The 17622-nt window shown below is 42.1% G+C and overlaps 1 protein-coding gene across 11 annotated transcripts in view; it reads right to left on the reverse strand.

Annotated features, from left to right (window-relative positions):
• MAP4K4 (mitogen-activated protein kinase kinase kinase kinase 4) overlaps nt 1–17622 on the reverse strand; it is a 171325-nt gene that overhangs the window by 90408 nt on the left and 63295 nt on the right. For all 11 annotated transcript variants that reach the window (XM_027641438.1, XM_027641466.1, XM_027641447.1 and 8 more), the window contains exon 3: nt 1035–1091. In XM_027641438.1, coding sequence (XP_027497239.1) covers nt 1035–1091 — 57 coding nt within the window. The remainder of the gene's footprint in view (nt 1–1034; nt 1092–17622) is intronic.

Consider the following 17622-nt stretch of genomic DNA (forward strand, 5'->3'; position numbering starts at 1 on the left):
GTTACACCCTACCACTCATGCAGGACCTTGTGTCCAAGGCCACTTTTACTTGTTGCACCTATATACACACTAAACTACAAAATATTTTGCAGCAGTATACTTCCAGGAGTTTTGCTTAATATAACCAGTCTTGCCAAAGACCCCTTGCTCTGCATAATGCACATGCATTAACAAAATTTTCACCTGAATACCTATGTAGGATTGAGGAGTAAGACACTTAGTTTGAAGAGGCACAATACCTCTACAGAAGAGCACTATCAGTCAAGCATTGCACATGGGAGGTTCTCATTCAATTTTAAATCTGAAGCTCTGTTAATTAGTGTATGTAACTCTATACAACACAACTGGAATCAACAGGGAGAAATCCATGCTTTTCTTGATTTTTTAAGACTTAAACTGATTGCTTTTTGAACAGCATAAACTGCAAGACATCTAAGGATTCAAATATAGGCACATATTTTTTATTTCTTTGGCTGGGTTCATTTCCCTTCTTTCCCATCTAAGTAAATCCCTGTGGGTCAGTTACTACTACTACTACTTTACATTGCTGAATTCTGCTAGCAATCTGCTCATCAATCTTGCATCATTCCTGCAGATGTTTCTGCTTTCAGGCTTCTTGGAACTTTATTGGACCCATTCCTTTGAATAAACATATACCCTTTGTAGGCTGCAAATGTACCAGGGAGAACACTGTCCTCTGTGTCAAGCAGCCTCCTCACCTTCTTTTTCAGTAAAAGCAAGATGATACATTTAAGAGACAAAAAGTAAGAAATATGATTTTTTTCCCCTCTTCTAAGAAATTTCTGAAAATGGAGTGCTGTGTGCAATCATATGCCCTGGCACTGGCCAAAGCAATTTGTGAAGGCCAGAGGCCCCAGCACACAGAAATCTCGTAAAGGGCAGATGGGCAGAGAGCAAACATTCACATGTAAAAATCATGCCCTTCAATAGAAATGTGAGGTAAGCCATTTACCATCTCTCAAATATTAAATTTAACCCATGTTGCTAATAAAGCAGAAGGTTCCTCTACTCACCTCAGTAACGTCCATGACTTTGATGGCCGCCAGCTGACCCGTTTTGACATGTCGACCCTGAATAAGAGAGAGAGAACTGTCAACACCAGCATCTCACCCATCCCTTCCAAGCATACACAGAGCAAAATATTTCGACGAGAGTTCCAGTCACTGGATTTTCCCCAGATGTGCTAGACCCTTCTTATATGTCCTAGGAAAAAACAACAAATACTCTAGATGGCTAAAAAAAAAAAATAAATTATTTTTAAAATGTTCTTATACAAATTTCAGAACCTATTTCTTTTTCTCCACATTAAAATGATTATTATCATGTACAGACAGATGATATTCACAGCTTCCCTTCTGTTTACTTTAGTAAAGTTTATAGTCATTAATGATAGTCTATTAACATGTCAGAATAGATAAACTCCATGCAATGTATATTTTATTTCTATGGACCAGTGCCTGGTACCTGGGTGACATATTACTAGATAAATGCAAGCATGCTTAGGGGTTAGCCCATGCTTAGGGCTTAGGACATTTCTCCTTGTTTTGGTCTTCACTAGTAAAAAAATGTGAGGTTTTTGCAAGTGATGCATCAGACCTGCAAGAGGTCTCTTCATTTGTCTCACAAAAGCTAGAGAAGAACAAGATGTCATCTCTCTTCAGCTACTCCATGATAAGGATAGTTTCTCAGTACAGCTGGAACCGAGTTAATAGATCCCAGCTGCTGCATCAGGGAGCTCCTACCCTTCCTTCCCCTGCCTCCTGTCACATATTTCTCCCAGGAGCACTGAGCTCCTTCTGGCACTCATTGTATCATACGATAAACTGATTGAGATCACTAAAATGGCAGAAAGTTAACACAGTTAAGAAACTGCAGGGTGGGGCAGGGGATTGCAGTCCAGGAAATTAAACTGGTTTGTTCTGCAGTCGGAACAGAGACAGCTGGCAGGACGCAAATCGTAGGGTTGGGAGGCAGGAGGCACGACAGGCCCCTCCAGCACTACAGCCCACTCCAGGTGGGCTGCAATTCACCTCAGCTGACTTCTAATAAAAAACTTTTTCTCTCCTCTATATGTTTACATGAAGTGGGAACACATCAATTAGCTGGTTTGTACTTTTTTTCCTAAACAGGCATTTAGAAATGGTCCCTATATTGGTATTTTCCAGCTCTCCACTTAACACCCAGGAGTTTGCCTCGAGACTTCTAGTCAAACAGCCCGGTCTCCCAATAACTTTCCCAAGCACCATCCCCAAAAGGTCTTTTCTGCATCAGTCAAGCTCTCCAGCAAGAGGAATGCCCACTATATTTCATCACTTTTATCACAAGTAATGATAAAAACACAAAAAAACCATTTCACTAAAGTCACAGTTTCTTTATTCTTCTCCTCACCTATTTCTAAGTTTCCTAGGCAGAAACTCATACGTAGCATCCACTCTAGCTGATGGACATCAACAGTGCATTTTTTCCTGGACTAATTTATTAATCTCGTTACAGATTCTTTCAAGATTGACACCCCAGAATGGAAGCACCCCAAACCACTAGTCTCTTCGGAGAAATCTTGACCCCTTCACATCTTATGGTGGCCTCCATGGAGGTAATGGCCAGGCATTGCTGGTGCATTCAAAAGGATGAAATGCTGTAGAATTGACTGCCTCAGCTTTCTTTCACAACTCTTTTTGTGCTGCGCTCTCCCTTACTAACCAATCCACGTGCTTTCTATAAATACATCACTGTTCTCAGGCTTTTGCTTGCTCTGTAAACTCTCTTTACTGCAGGCATTTCTTTTTACAGCTTGGTCTCAAGCTGGTTTCGATTTTGAAACAAAGTTAGGGTCATAACATGTGTGCAGTAGCCAAGACTGACCTTACCTTGACCTTATTACTTCTTGAACCAAAGCCTTTCAGCAAGCCCAGGAAATTTCCAACTCCAATTTCCCACCCTGGACCTCTGCCTAACGACAGAAGCTTGTGATCTTCTCAAAATTTACCATCCCACAAGGAAGGAGGGGAAAATGGTTTACACCAAGGCAGAAAAATTACTACCCTCAGCTCTGACCCTATTTTCCACAGGTCCATCGAAGGAACTTGAAGGTCCAAGGACGATGGGATAGGACGATAGGATGATCAGTTTGAGATACAAAAAGAATATGCGAAAGATAAGAGAGTTACAAGGACATCTCAGAGGAAAAAAAGCTCACAACACTAAAGACTTCTGAAGAAAGAAACTTCTTAAAAAAAACCAGTTCACCGTTCGCTCTGCAGCAAAGTGGAGATGCTAAAATGGTGGCAGAATATACTCAGGCAGAAAATGTGGCACACAGAACAGCAAAGTAGCAAGACATCCATGAGATGCCACATATTTTATGGAATTTTTGCTCTATTTGTCTTTTCAAATCTACAAACTACTGCTGGGCTTGCTATTTCCAGAGAGACACCTGAAATTTCCCAGGGCTTAGCTTCACAGCTTTTCTCAAGTCAATGTTCCTCCCTGTGAGACTGGCCCACTCAGGATGACTAATGTGCATCAGCCCAACCATCCTTCCCCAGCAGCTTCACAGGATCCTGATGGTGCTTCCACAAATGTCCCTACGAAAACCTGGGCCAGCTACAGCAGAGCACAGCAATTGCTCATGTTTCGCTTTGCTTCTTCTGGGATGGGAAAAGCTTCTACATAACGCTCCTAAGGGACTGAAAGCAAGTGAACTGCAGTGTGGGAAGTGTGGGCTGCTCAGTATCCCAGGCCAAATTTAAACCATGGTCACTTCAAAATATTGTTTAAAATTACTCCAAATACCCTTTTCATAATGTATGGAGCACTCATATTCTAAGCATCTACAACATGGGGGGGGGACAGGCCTGCATGACATTAATTTATATAAGAGAAGTAAAAGAATATTTTGAAGACACATTCTTTTCATTGAAAATATTTTCAGAGGAAAGGAGAAAGCAAACATCACAAGCACAGCATATAAGCATGAGCTGAGTTTTTGGCTTTTTGTTTATCTGCTTAACAGTTCTGTTCAAGAACAGACTCGTCAAACTATTAGCATGCTTCTATAATTTTGCTCATAATATGAAATGGCTAAGCATTCCCAGTTTGGAGACCAATATTCAGATTTTCATAGCCAGCTTTTGCTTTGGAAAAATTTTTCTGCATTAAAAAGACTAATAATTAAATTGCAAAGTGATTGAACATGAAGAAAGAACTGCAGAAATCATAGATGGGAGAACTCAATCTCCTGAGATTAAAATTTATTCAAATCCAACTCACAGGAAACTTCATAAATGCTGTAAACATTAAGGCTCCATACAGAGACCATATCTCAGCAACACCACTCCATTGAGAAAACACTTTTCACACAGAACGAGGCCCCTGCTTTAGTGCAGTGTGGACTCGTGGCATCATGGGATCTCCCATCCCCATGGCACGACAGAGGTTCTTGCAGCTTTGTTTCTCCAGGTGCATTGTTGTCAATTACCATCTGGATATCTAAAAAGCTCTGCAAGGCAACCCATGCTAAATGAAAACAGCAGTTTCTTAAAATACCGGTAGATGTCAAATATCAGAGGCTGGGGATTCACAAGATAACTGTCCCATGGCCAGAATGTTAAGTATGGATATGAAATATGCAATGGAGACAGCAGCAACCAAGACGCATCTTGCTAAGCATAAGATGACTGTCTCCAGAGCCAAAGGACTGAGGAAGCTGCAGAGGTTTCACTGCATAGTAGTAGCAACAGATAGAAAAGGCTACATCATGCTGGGAGTGAGTTTGCCTCTTACTAGGTTTCAGCATGGGGGCCACAAGAAAATGTCAGCACTGTAAGCTCATCCCCAGAGAAATTAGTTCACCAATACATTCCCTTCATTTAGACCACGTTAAGATTTTATTGATCAAAATTTCCAAACTACTTGTCATTTCTTATGCATTCTTCCCACCTTTCTTTCCCTCATTTCATGGTTCTATTCATATTAAAGAACTCGGTTATCCTCCAAAGGAAGAAGCATAAGAATATTTCTAAGACTGCTACTTGCACCATTGCATTTTTAAATGGAGTCAACAGAGTTGAGACCATCAGCCCCAAATTTTGTCCTGTGTCTTCTTGTGCAGATGACAGAAAGTTCATTTACATAAGGTTACAGCTTTTCTCATGAACACAGCAACAGCAACACTGCAGCATTTAACTGGATCTTCAACTGAATCCACAACTTAAGCATATCCCATATGTCTGATAGCAATATGCTGTTTATTTCTCATCTCAGCGGGCTTTATGCATGTTGAAAGGCAGAGGGGACAAGGGGAATCCTTGGTAAACTGCCAAGATCTGTAGAACATTATAAATTTCAAGCCTACCCACACTCTCCAAGTCAGTTAATACACCTACTTCTTGCCTCTTTCTTCCTTGGCACACATTATTACTGTAAAATTTTTGTTCTGGAAAGGTTCAAAGGCAAGTGCTGCTATGTGCTGTTTTTCATGGTGCTTTTTTTTTCTTATGCCTTAATGTTATCAAAGAAATATGCAAATGAAATGCAAAAGGAATCCTATCAGCTCATTTACTTCCAACCCCTCTTAATTATCCAAGATGTGTATTTCACAGTAATGCAATTCTCCTACTAACACAGTTTCAGGCCTGTGTAATAATGTGCCTTTGGGAGACTGTTACTGTAAGCTTGGTCCCCAGCTAAATGGCACAGAAGCAGAATATGGGGCAACATTACACATTAAGGAAGGAAAGCAGCATATGTGACTATGACTTGGAAGCTTGGATTATCCTGTACACCATTAAGTCTTTGGAAAACTTCTCTAAGCTCCCAGTATTCTATAATGACAGTTGTAGAAAGAAGAGCAACTGATTTGAAAAAAAAAAATCTATTAATTCAGTTTCAATTGCCACAATGCACAGAGAAGCAGCAGACCAGATTTAGACATGCTATCGAATGAAAACTCACCACAGTACCACCTCTTAGTAGCACTGTTCAATGCCCCCATGCTAAACAACTTTCCAATTTGCTTCTCATTCAGTTGACTCTCAACTCCTACCAGCCTGAGGCAACAGGCCATGAAGCAATATTCTGCTATTAGGTTGCACACAGCAGTGCAATAAACGATAACTTATTATTCCAAGTCATGTTTACCATGAGCTCTTTTTGTCGCTCGCCAACACAGAAAGTTGCAGACCAACCAACTTTGCATTGTAAAAACTTGGACTCTACACGACGCTTCTTTCCAGTCCCCAAAAAGATTAGGTCTACCCTCTGAAAAGCAATGGAAGTAATGCTTGTGGAGGAAACAGAACACATTCTGACAGGCAAAAAGATACAATGGCACAAAGTGAAAGCAACCTCCCCAGTCAAAAACAAATAATTAAGTATAAAGTATTCTTAAGCAAAAAGTCTACCAAAATAATGCTGTTCCTGCCGATACAGTATTCTGTAGGCTCCAGCGATGGAGATAAATTCGTAGAAAAGATACAATGCTTACATGGCATGAAGACTACTTCTAGAATAAAAATGAGCAAACAATCCCAGTACAAAAGCCTGGGAAATCACTGCAGAAACACATGACAAATAATCATCCTGTTAGATGATTTCTAAATCCAAACCAACCGGAGCCATTAAAGACTTGCACTGTTTTAAGTCAAAGACAGGACAGGGCTCTGAGTTTTCCCCCTGTCTAACTCCTGACATCAAATGCCTGGAAAGCAAAACAGAAAACAATATACTCTCTATTCTGCTTTAGCTATCCACAGGCTCACTTGCTGTGAAGACATAATAATGGCGATTTACTCATGCATAGTACTCCATTCTGTGAAATAATGCACAGAAAAATGCACAGTTATTATCAGTCTTGTTCTTCCAGGGACAGAGTGAAAAGATGTTACACCTGCTAGGAAGAAAAAAGATAGTTCTATGCACTGATTTTTCATTTTGATTGCTAGTTTTGTGGTAGCTTTCCCACTCTGAAAGATGCTATATATACATTATCAGAGGCATTTCCTTCTCCCAAACGGCTCACTGCCCAAACAGGAGAAAGGAAAGGAAAAAAGGAAAAAAAAAAAAAAAAAAAGATGGTGGGAAAACTGTGGCAGCAAGCCACAATCTAACTTTCCCAGGATCACAACAGGTCAACGGCAGAGCTCAGCTAGAAGGCATCTCTGCTGACTCCCAGTACCCTGCCCAGCAGTCCTTCTTGCCCCACTGATCAGCAGGAGATTGTTTTGTCTGATGGGAGAGGACAGAAAGAGAATTGCAATTGCAACAGCAGACAGTTCACATTCACCTAGAAAACAACATCAATTTCCCACAAGACCTTAGAAAGATTTGTCTAAGTGAGGCCTGACGATTATGCCTATTACAGTTCACAGCTGCTGAGACATCTGACTGGGAAACAGATTTAAAAAGATAGCAAAAGAAGGGGATGTTGCAGGGGAAAGGGAGGGTAATAGGTCCAGCTGTTCAGTTTAAGCCTATGGCTGGCCCTTCGTCACCCAGTCATACCAATCTCAGCCCATTCAGCCAACTGGGATTCCTCAAGACTACACATTTCCTGGCTCAAATGGCACCAAACACTCCCTTATCAAGTGGAGCCTATAGATTTCCCTCCTTTTTATTCTTCGCAAATATTGAGTAGGAAAGGTTGACAAACTAGGGCCTGCTAGCAATATGGGCAACAAGGCTGCAATGTGTTTTTCCACAAGGCCTCAACTTCAGGCCTTTTTGAAAGATACATCGTGCTGAGTGCTGCCCCTCTGTCAGACACCCCAGTCATCAGCCATGTGCTGGATCAAGCTTTGCTGCTCTGTAGGTGGCCACCCAGAGCTTCCTGCCCCAGATTAGATGCTTCTTCTAAAGGGACACTTGAGCTAACTGGCTTGAGACCCCAGCCTGGAAAATACTATCTTCAAGAGCCGTCTTTGAAGTCACCATCCCATTCTTCCAATCTCCACAATGGTATCCCCAGATTTAGGGACCTTTACTAAAAGCACCATCACCCGTTTTCTCTATAATAGAGTCCACACCCTCAGCCCTCTTCAAAAAGAGAAAGACCTCACTAATCTTTGCATTTTTTTTCTGGTTTTAAACCTGCCTAGGTAATTTAGTTGGCACAGTATTAAAAGATACCAAAAAACCTCCCAAATTAAAACAAAAGAAAATAATTAAACCAGAGTAGAGGCATACCTCCCACATGGACACAGTTGGCTCAGAGAACATTTGGCTTCCTTTAGGAAACATCAACTAAAATCGGCTATGTCTGGCTCTCATTCAAACCACTTCTTCACCCTACCTTAATGGTTTTACCAGTCACTAAATTCACCCCTCCTAATACCGATTTGTCTCTTCGGACGCCTGCAATGATATCTTTCATACAGAACAATTTCTTTCTGGCAACTATAATTAAAGATGAGCCAGATGGAGAACACTAAGAGAAGAATTTAGACCAAAATGATAAATCATCTACTTCTAGATACAAAATTACATGTTCTACAGATACAGAGGCACTTCCATCACCAAACACTTTCTGCTGTATATTGGCCACTGCCTGAAGGAGCAGCAGGCACAGTTTGGTGGCATGGCCAATAACACGGCCTGTCACAGGGGCAATGTTAATCAGGTTGAAGGGGACCACCACAGGTCACCAGAGCAAGCCCTGTACTTGCCACATGCCATCACAACCACGGCTCCCCACATGGGTAGAAGGGGGCTTTGAAACAATGCAGGTGCCTCTGCAGCTGAGAGAGACAGCAGATAAAGGGCAGAGTCTCACCATCACTTCTCCAGAGTGACATCAAAATAAGCCTGTATAAAAAAAAGCCTCAGGCTGCTCCTCTTTTGTTTGACTGGTTTTTAAATGGATTCATATTGACATTTAACTCATCACCCTGGACATTCAAAGCTGAGCTTTCTGACTGAAAGGAGCAATTGACACCCTGTGAACAAGGCCCTCTGCATACCCAGGCAACTCTGCACCTGTTTCACTCTACTCACCACCAAGAAGCTGCTGAGAAACCACCTCAGTGCTGGGCACACCCCTTCTGAAAGAGGAGGCAAGATGCCCTCGACAAATGTATGTATTTAGGCATAGAGTACACAGAAGTGCCACAGTCATACTTTTCTTTGTGGGGGGAAAAAAAATAATCAAAACCTAGTTAGTCCTTGCCCGTCCATGCACCACCACTGTTATAAGCAGCCTGCACTCTCCTGGGGGCATTGTCAGAGGTTGTACAGAAGGAAAACCAAGTTCACACACACCCTACCACCCTTGTTGCATTCAGTCTACTGACAAAAAAGAGCAGCTCTGCGAAATGGGTGACAGCCATCACCAGGCAGCGAAAAGGTCAGTGTCCCTCACTGGGCAGCATCCAGCAGTCACAGACAGCATGTGTCCAGCTATGCTGCTTCAGGGCCTGGCTGCCTGAGGCACCATCCTGAACTGCCCACTATCCTCCTGGAAACCAGCAAGCAGGGTAATAAATAGAAATCAACTTTTTCTTGAATTTAAAGTTAGCTAAATGGAAGGCATAAAACCTCATTGTAAATGCAAAAGACATAGCAGGAGGGGAAGGGAAAAGGAGGAACAATTGGCTTCACTGCCTTTTATTTCCCTTTTTAGTATGTTTTTAGATTTGCTGCTGTGGATACAGCCCACTGAACACGGAGGAGCCCAACACACACAACGTCATGCTCAGCTGTCCCCATCAGGAAAGTCTCACCTTTTGTCTAGGTGCATTAGAAGATACTAACACACTCCATGGGGAAGATCTGCTAGTATTGGACAGATTAATATTAATGAGGGGTAAGAGGAAGGAGAACCTTTTCCATTAATACCATCCCAGTAGAACAACACAGCTGAGCAGAGCAGGGAAGTCAGGCTGTGTAACAAGTTTTATTTCAACGTGGTTAAAATTAAAGATTTCATATTGACAGCCTTTAAAAAATTCCAGAACATTAGCATTAAAGAAGAAAAGTTAGTGAACTCCTACATATACATTTATTTCTTTATTTATATAAAAAAAATAAGTTCCAGTCCAACTGTCAATACTCCTCCAGTGCTAAACCACACAACAAAGATGGGCTGGAACTGTGCGGTTTTGAGCTTTTTGCTTTTCCTACTCAGGGGAGACACTGACTGCCATAAGGAGTTGCACTTCAGTGATCCTTGTGGGTCTCTTGCAACTCAGAATATTCTGTTCTTCTATTCTATTATCTTTCCTTTAGCTATTACAAACATCATCAGTGCGACTTCCAGTTAGTCACATCTTCTCACTACTACGGACTAAGAAGTCATAATTTATCTGGCAGGAACTGCTGAAGTTAAAATACATTTTCTAGAGTACCAGGTATGCTGCAGGAGTACTACAAGAGGAAGCATTCTTAAAAAGAATGGGGACCATGTTTTATACTGTAACTCCATACATAAGAACGAATTCAGAAATATTTTACCAAGTTGCTTGCAAGATGCAAAACACACATTTAGCCTAAAGTTGTATGTATTTTAATTAAATGAGGACTTGTACCAGGAGACTATTTCCAGCATTTTTATCTTCTGATAACCTGCCAAGTACATTTGTGATTCTAAAGGGGAAAAAAAAAAATCCAAACCACCTTGTCCTTGAGAAACTGGCTGGTGGCCAGCGAGTGATTTGTAAACAGCTTTGTGTCCACACAAACTATTTTCAAATACTCAGGCAGTATTTTCAGACCTCAAACTATTTCTGCGTTATTAGCATGGGAGTTTTACTCAAAAAACCAAGCCTGTACTAACAACCCTTTCTGTACCAGACTCAGTAACAACAAAACCCAAATCTCAGAGGTTGCAGAGCCATTTATTTCTTTCTTTATTTATAAAAAGAAAGACCAAAATGAACGCAAATTCCTGTCAGTTGCTACCTGGATAGTATTTAATATGCATTCCCAAAGCATGTGGCAAATATGTTTATTATGTGAAAGAGCCACATGACAGAAAAGCCATTATGCAACACATTCAGCTCACAGGTTAATCCACGGAAAAGAACAGCATTAAGGAAATGGAGCCTGCACATTCTCCAGTAATGACTTTTTATCGAGTACACAAGAACACATCAAGTGCCTCACAAAAACTAGTCAAAACATGTTCATCACTCTTGAATAACATACTACAGGCTTTCATAGATCAAGTTGTGGTAAACAAAAATGGAAGAAACTCCTTGTGAGAACTTGCAAAGCAAGACCACAGCGCTGCTCCCATTGCAGCCAGTCTTTTCCTGCCCTGCCGTGCACTCAGGGTACAAATAAAATGCAGATTAAACAAAAGTTATTTTGGTGCAAAAGGGTTTGTGAGATTTCTTTCCACAAGAAGAGTCAGCAGATCAATACCTGGCTGTAAGCCTGGTGTCCCCCCCAGCAGAATTTTAGGGCTTTTGATCAGTCAGCCTACATGACAGCAGTCCTGCTGGCAATAGACAGATACACCTATCTCAAAGCAGCAAAAGGAAGTTAACAGGGCTCGCTGAAAGGGCTTTGAACTAATTTTGAAGGGGGAAAGGGATAAAACCAGGATTGCTAGAGATAACCCTAGGAGAAGCATGCCAGTGTTTGAGAGACAGTGTGCTACCAAGGTCCTTCAGTTTGCTGTTTCGGTAGAGGTTGAGGATGGAGATTCATGTAGCAGCAAAGACACAGTGGGTTATTGGTGTGTTAGAAACCACAAAAGCATCTGAGAATGGTTACATAGGAATCTGGGCTTCTTCCCCCAGAAAGGTGACAGAATCAATAAACCACCTGAAGTTAATTTACCCCGATACACAAAGCATGGGCAACCAACAGAAGGCATGGTGCAGCAGGAAAACTATTACATAACTGCCATCACAGAAACATGGTGGGATAACACTGTATGTTAGGGAGTGATTTGAGTGTCTAGAGCTTAATGATGGTGATGACAGGGTAGAGTGTTTATGAGTAAGAATCAGAGGGAAGGCCAAGGTAGATGTCCTGGTGGAAATATGTTATAGACCACCCAACCAGGATAGAGAGGCAGATGAAATATTCTATAAGCAGCTGGTAGCAGTTTCATGATCACTAGCCCTTGTTCTCACGAGGGACTTAAACTTACCAGACACCTGCTAGAAATACAACATAGCACAGAGGAAACAGTCCAGGTGGGTCTTAGAGTGTGTGGAAGATTATAACTTCCTGACATAGATAGTCAACTGGGGACAACTAGAGAAGGTGCCCCACTAGAACTGCAGATTGTGAACAGAGAAGGACTGCTGGGTGATGTGATGGTTGGAGGTCTCTTGAGCAAAACAATCACAAAATGATAAGAGTTTTCAATTCTTGGAAAAGGGAGAGGAAAGCAGAACTACCACCTTGGTCTTTTTAGGAGCCTGGTTGACTAAGACCATTAGAAGGTAGTCCAGAGGGAAGCCTGAACATTCTACAAGAAGGAAATCTTAAAGGCACAGGAGCAGTCTGTACCCGTGTGCTGAAAGACAAGGTGGCAGGGAAGAAGACCAGCCTGGCTGAACAGAAAGCTTTGGTTGGAACTCAGGAAAAAAAGCAGAGGTTTTGACCTTCGGAAGAAGGGGCAGGCAACACAGGAATGTGCCCAGGTGGCCAAGAAGGCCAACGGCATCCTAGCTTGTATCAGAAATAGTGTAGCCAGCAGGACCAGGGCAGTGATCATCCTCCTGTACTCAGCACTGGTGAGGCCACACGTTGAATCCTGTGTTCAGTTTTGAGACCCTCACAACAAAACAGACATTGAGGTGCTGGAGCATGTCCAGAGAAGGGCAATGGAGCTGGTTAAAGATAAGGAGCACAAGTCTTATGAGGAACAGCTGAGGGAGCTGGGGTTGTTTAGCCTGGGGAAAAAGGCTCAGGGGAGATCTTAATGTTCTCTACAAACACCTGAAAGGAGGCTGTCGCAAGGTGGTGGTCAGTCCCCTCTCCCAAATAAACAAGTGACAGGACTAGAGTAAATAGACTCAAGTTGTGCCAAGAGAGGTTTAGATTGGGTATTAAGAAACTTTCTTTACAAAAAGGGTGGTCAGGCATTGGAACAGGCAGCCCAAGGAAGTGGTGGAATTACTATCTGTGGAGGTACTCAAAAGACATGTATGTAGAAGTGGCACTTGGGGACTTGCTTTAGTGGTGGACTTGGCAGTGCTGGGTCAACAGTTGGACTTGATCTTAAAGGTCTTTTTCAACCTAAACAATTCTATGATTTTAGTCCCCAGCACACACCCCTTCTGTAGCTGTAGATAGGATATACACTGCAGAACTTTTTGACACTACACGAAAGTATTATGTAGCTCGTGATCCAACACCAGCCATTCCTGTAGAGCACAAGTCACTACTCTGGACCACAGTTGCACTAGATGTAATATAAAAACTACTAGTCAGAAAGGCCAAGCTTTTGGATGTAAATCATTCAGCAAACTGGAACAAATAGGACAACTTATTGTTGCCCCAGACTGCAAAAGAGGAGTGAGAATCAAAATTCAGCTAAGGAGGATGACTCATACATTTTGTAGCTGATCATAGCTGGGGAGCTTATTCCAGCATCACTTTAACCATGAAACCTCTGTAATACTGCACCACTTCCCAGGTGGCAAAGGGAGAGGAAGAAGGAGGTAGTGGGTATCTCAACCCCAAACACTACCCCACATGGGTAACAAGGTTGTCCCTCTGGTGCTGCAAGCATCCTGGCAGCCACACTCACATAAAGGGGAGAGGCAGTGGGGACACAAGTGTCTTGACAGGGTTCCATCTCACTGAGGGCAGATGCACAACATAAAGAAAGCAGAAAATGGGTCAGCCCTGCTGATGACTACAGCAGGCTGACCATATCCTGGCCCACCAGCTCATCTCCCCTAAATACAGATATGGAGATGAGAGCTGCAAACAGTTTGGACTGATGTCCCAGCCCCTGGCAAACAAAAAAAAATACTTCTCCAGCAATCATCCAGCCCTGACTCAGGAGCGCCCTACACACCCAAAGTTTCCATCCTCAGCTGGCTGTTTTCCAAAGAGACAGTCATGAAAGATCCCATGTATCTGCCGATACTCTGGCGTTTCCAAGAGCAGAGGCAGCTGACTGTCAGGGATGCACCCAGATACATCTGGATCACAGCCCAGGTGGAGCCAGCACATGGCCTCCTGCAGCGTGGGGTTTTGCAAAATAACCGGTCACCTCAGCTACTGCAGCTCAGAGGCTGACCAGATGGGGAACAGCCCAGAATCCTCCAGTAAGTTTTTGGTTAGGGATTCACAAGTGAAAACACTATTTAATCACACTGAGGATTTAAACTTAAAAATTTTTAATCCTACAAATGCAGATATATATACACAGTGCTGTAGCCAAATTTAATCCCTAACCGTTACTTTCCACCACTTCCAATCTTACTAAAAGAAATGGAGAAGGGGACTGGAAATAATTTATTTTTTTTTAAGTAGAAGCCTTCCACTTGCTTTAAGGTATTTGCTTGGTCACACTTTCCTAGGATGTACAGAAAGCTACCTACAGAAGAAAGTCTGAGCAACACTGCCTCAAAAGCTACCCACTGTTTACATAAATCACCACCTGAATCTGGAAAATAGTCACGTTAATCACAATCAAGTACTCTGACCAAACACTAAAGCCATGACCTAAATACATTATGTGGTATGGTGGTGCAGAACAGCAGTTTCTAGAATTAAGCAATCTTCCAATTAAGTGTCATGTACTGAAAACGAAATTAAATTATCTGTGATGCTGCCCTACTACTTCTACTCCCTTCTCCCATCAGGGAAAGACAACAAGGTCCTTTCCACCAGTCTGAATGCTGTATCATCAGCAGGACTGGATTTCCAAGATGCGGGGGAGGGGTCTACACACCCCAGATGTGCCTGTCCCAAATTAGGGCCCTCTGAGGACAGCTAAAACAACGTAACTATTTTTTAAAATTGTACTAAAACTGGATTTCCAGAAGTTCCAATGCTTTTAAAGTTTGCCTTATAAATTTACAGCCACTTGTCTAATTATGGAAAGAGTATTACAGTTTATTATAATCACGTGTCTGCACTGAAAACATGAAGATAGAAAGCTGGAATAGATTGCTCAATTATATAGTGCATAGCTATTGCAACTGCTGTCAAAGTAGAATTCATAACAAGTCCAAGGGTTTGTCTTCCAAAACACAAGCACGAGCAATACTTAACACTTAAAGCATTTTCACTGAACCAATGGATCACCAGAAGAAACATATGCAAGGCAAAATTTAACTGAAGTGTTGTCAAATATGGACCATGACTGAAGACACACACATGCACAGATGCATATTTATGCCAAGTGTGGGGCAGCCCCACCAAACACAGCGCTGAACTAAGGGCTGACTATGGCACGATGCTCTAAACCTGAGCTTCAACGACTGATTCACCACCCACATCACCAACTCTGAGTGAGAAGACCCTGATCAAAGTCAGAATCCCATCCCACCCACCAGCCCAGATGAGGGTGCTTCACCACCCAGGGAAACTACCCACATTCAGAAACTACAGGGCACAAAGGGAAGGAAGGTTGGAGGCAACCATCAAAGTGCAGTTCTGGCAGCCCCATCTCTAGCAAAGTTGTTAAATTCTGGCTGGAATGCTGCTGACCTATCACTGCAAGTGAAAAACACAGACAAAGTGACACACATACACTCCAAAACACATTTTCCATCAGCACTCACCTTTGCCTGACCATCTATGGCAGGGAGGCAGGCTCCTACAACCGGTTCTTTCCAAGGGAAAACTGGTGGCTCTCTGACCCTCCCAAAGGCACCACGGGGGCACCCGCTGCAGCTACACACAGCCTGATGGAGGGCAATCAGGTCCTCACAGATACACAGGTGTGTCCCAAAGGAGGGCACTAAGATCCTCACAGATACAAAGGTGTGTCCCAAAGGTCTTATTCTACCTAGATCAGGGCCTGAAAGGCTATTTTAGTCAAAAACAAGTAAAACAAACAGAGTTCTTGTGCTCTCTCCTTGTCTAGCTACAGCACATCTCAGACTGAGATGCCTGGAAACGAAATACACAAAACAAAGCTCAAAGCCACCAATTAATTTCCATCTGAAACATCAAGAAAACCCCCAAAGCTTAATTTGATATTAAGCTGGGCTTGAGTTCAAATAAACACAAGAATTCAATCCTGGAAGCATGTAAGATGCCCATGCAGCAGAAGGAAGGGAAGGAGCTTGTACCTTCCACTAGCAGAAAGCTACAGGGACTTCCTTTTCTGATATTTGCCACAAACTCTGAGTGCAACCAAGAAAGAGGCAAAGCTGAGGACCAGAGGTAGAATCATCTGAGATCCAAAAAAAACCCTTAAAACTAAGGAATGTAACATCCAAGTTTCTGCAGGGAGCACAGAGCACAGGTTCCTCAGTATGCAGCCAAATGGCTGGAGCAGAGAAAATAAGCAGACGCAAGTTACTGGTAAATGTCAGCATTCCATTTCAAAAACACTAGCAAGTGCTTGATTTTACTTTAATGGATTTTGATGACTCTGCTTTTTATTTTCATTTTTATTATCACTTCAGTAGCTTAAAAACCATCTTCTATACACATTTAAAAACTGATAACTCACAGCTTCCATTTAGTCTGCTCATAGTTTAAGAATTTCAGGAGACAGTATTCCAAAGAAAAAGGAAAAAAAATAGAAGAAAACCAACATTTCTCCACTATGTGAATAAGTCTGTAGCTAAAAGAGATCTACCTAATTACAATATTTGCCATTTGCATTTATAGTTAGCATTGAAATCAGTGAGTGAAATTCAATAAAAAGTTGCAAGCAAGAAAAAGCAAACATCTAGTTTACTGCTGCATGAAAGTCTTCAAGAACCATCCTTGACTTCAGTACAAGCAATTGAAAATTAATAGAAAAACCTACTACTGTGAATTTGAACTAGATTACTCCAGCTTTCCAGTCTTCATTTCAGGCAGAAATTCATTTGGTTTACTTTTAAGACTCCTGTGAATGTGTTGCACACTCAGTGATAAGTACACACTTACTGACAAGTTTTAACTCTGTCTCAAGATAGAAATCATTCAATGCATAGGCAAGCCTGTGCCAATATATTCCAAGCAAACAAACTAGAAGATACGTTATATACTTAAATCAAGACTGATTCTTTTAAGGAAATCCACTTAGAAAGGAGATCTTCAGGCTACGTTTCTCTAGGCTGCCCTATGGAAGAGACCTGAGAGAAAGCAGAGAGGACAGATGAGCCCCAGGGAGGAACCAGGGCAGAGGTCTGCATGTCCAGTTTGGCACAGCCACGCTGGGGAATCACACCACTCTACCACTTTGGGAGAGCCCTGGGAAATAGAAGGTAACAACTGCAAACAAACAAAAGCTTGTTAGTTTGGTGGATGGGTCAATGGCAAGAGAGTTGAAGATTATAGCATGTAGGTACAAGTACAGCCTTATCTTTCATCTCTTCCTCCACATCAGATCTTCAGCACTCCCAGCCATGATGACTCCATTTATCTCAGTAAATAGGATCTCAAAAGAAAATACCTAATAAATTCAAGTATTGCTAGGATTTAATTTCCCCCAGCTTGTGAATGATTAGCAAAGCCTTTCTTTCTTCAGTC

This window comes from Corapipo altera, unplaced genomic scaffold, assembly GCF_003945725.1.
Source record: "Corapipo altera isolate COAL_440 unplaced genomic scaffold, ASM394572v1 0, whole genome shotgun sequence".
Lineage (NCBI taxonomy): Eukaryota > Metazoa > Chordata > Aves > Passeriformes > Pipridae > Corapipo > Corapipo altera.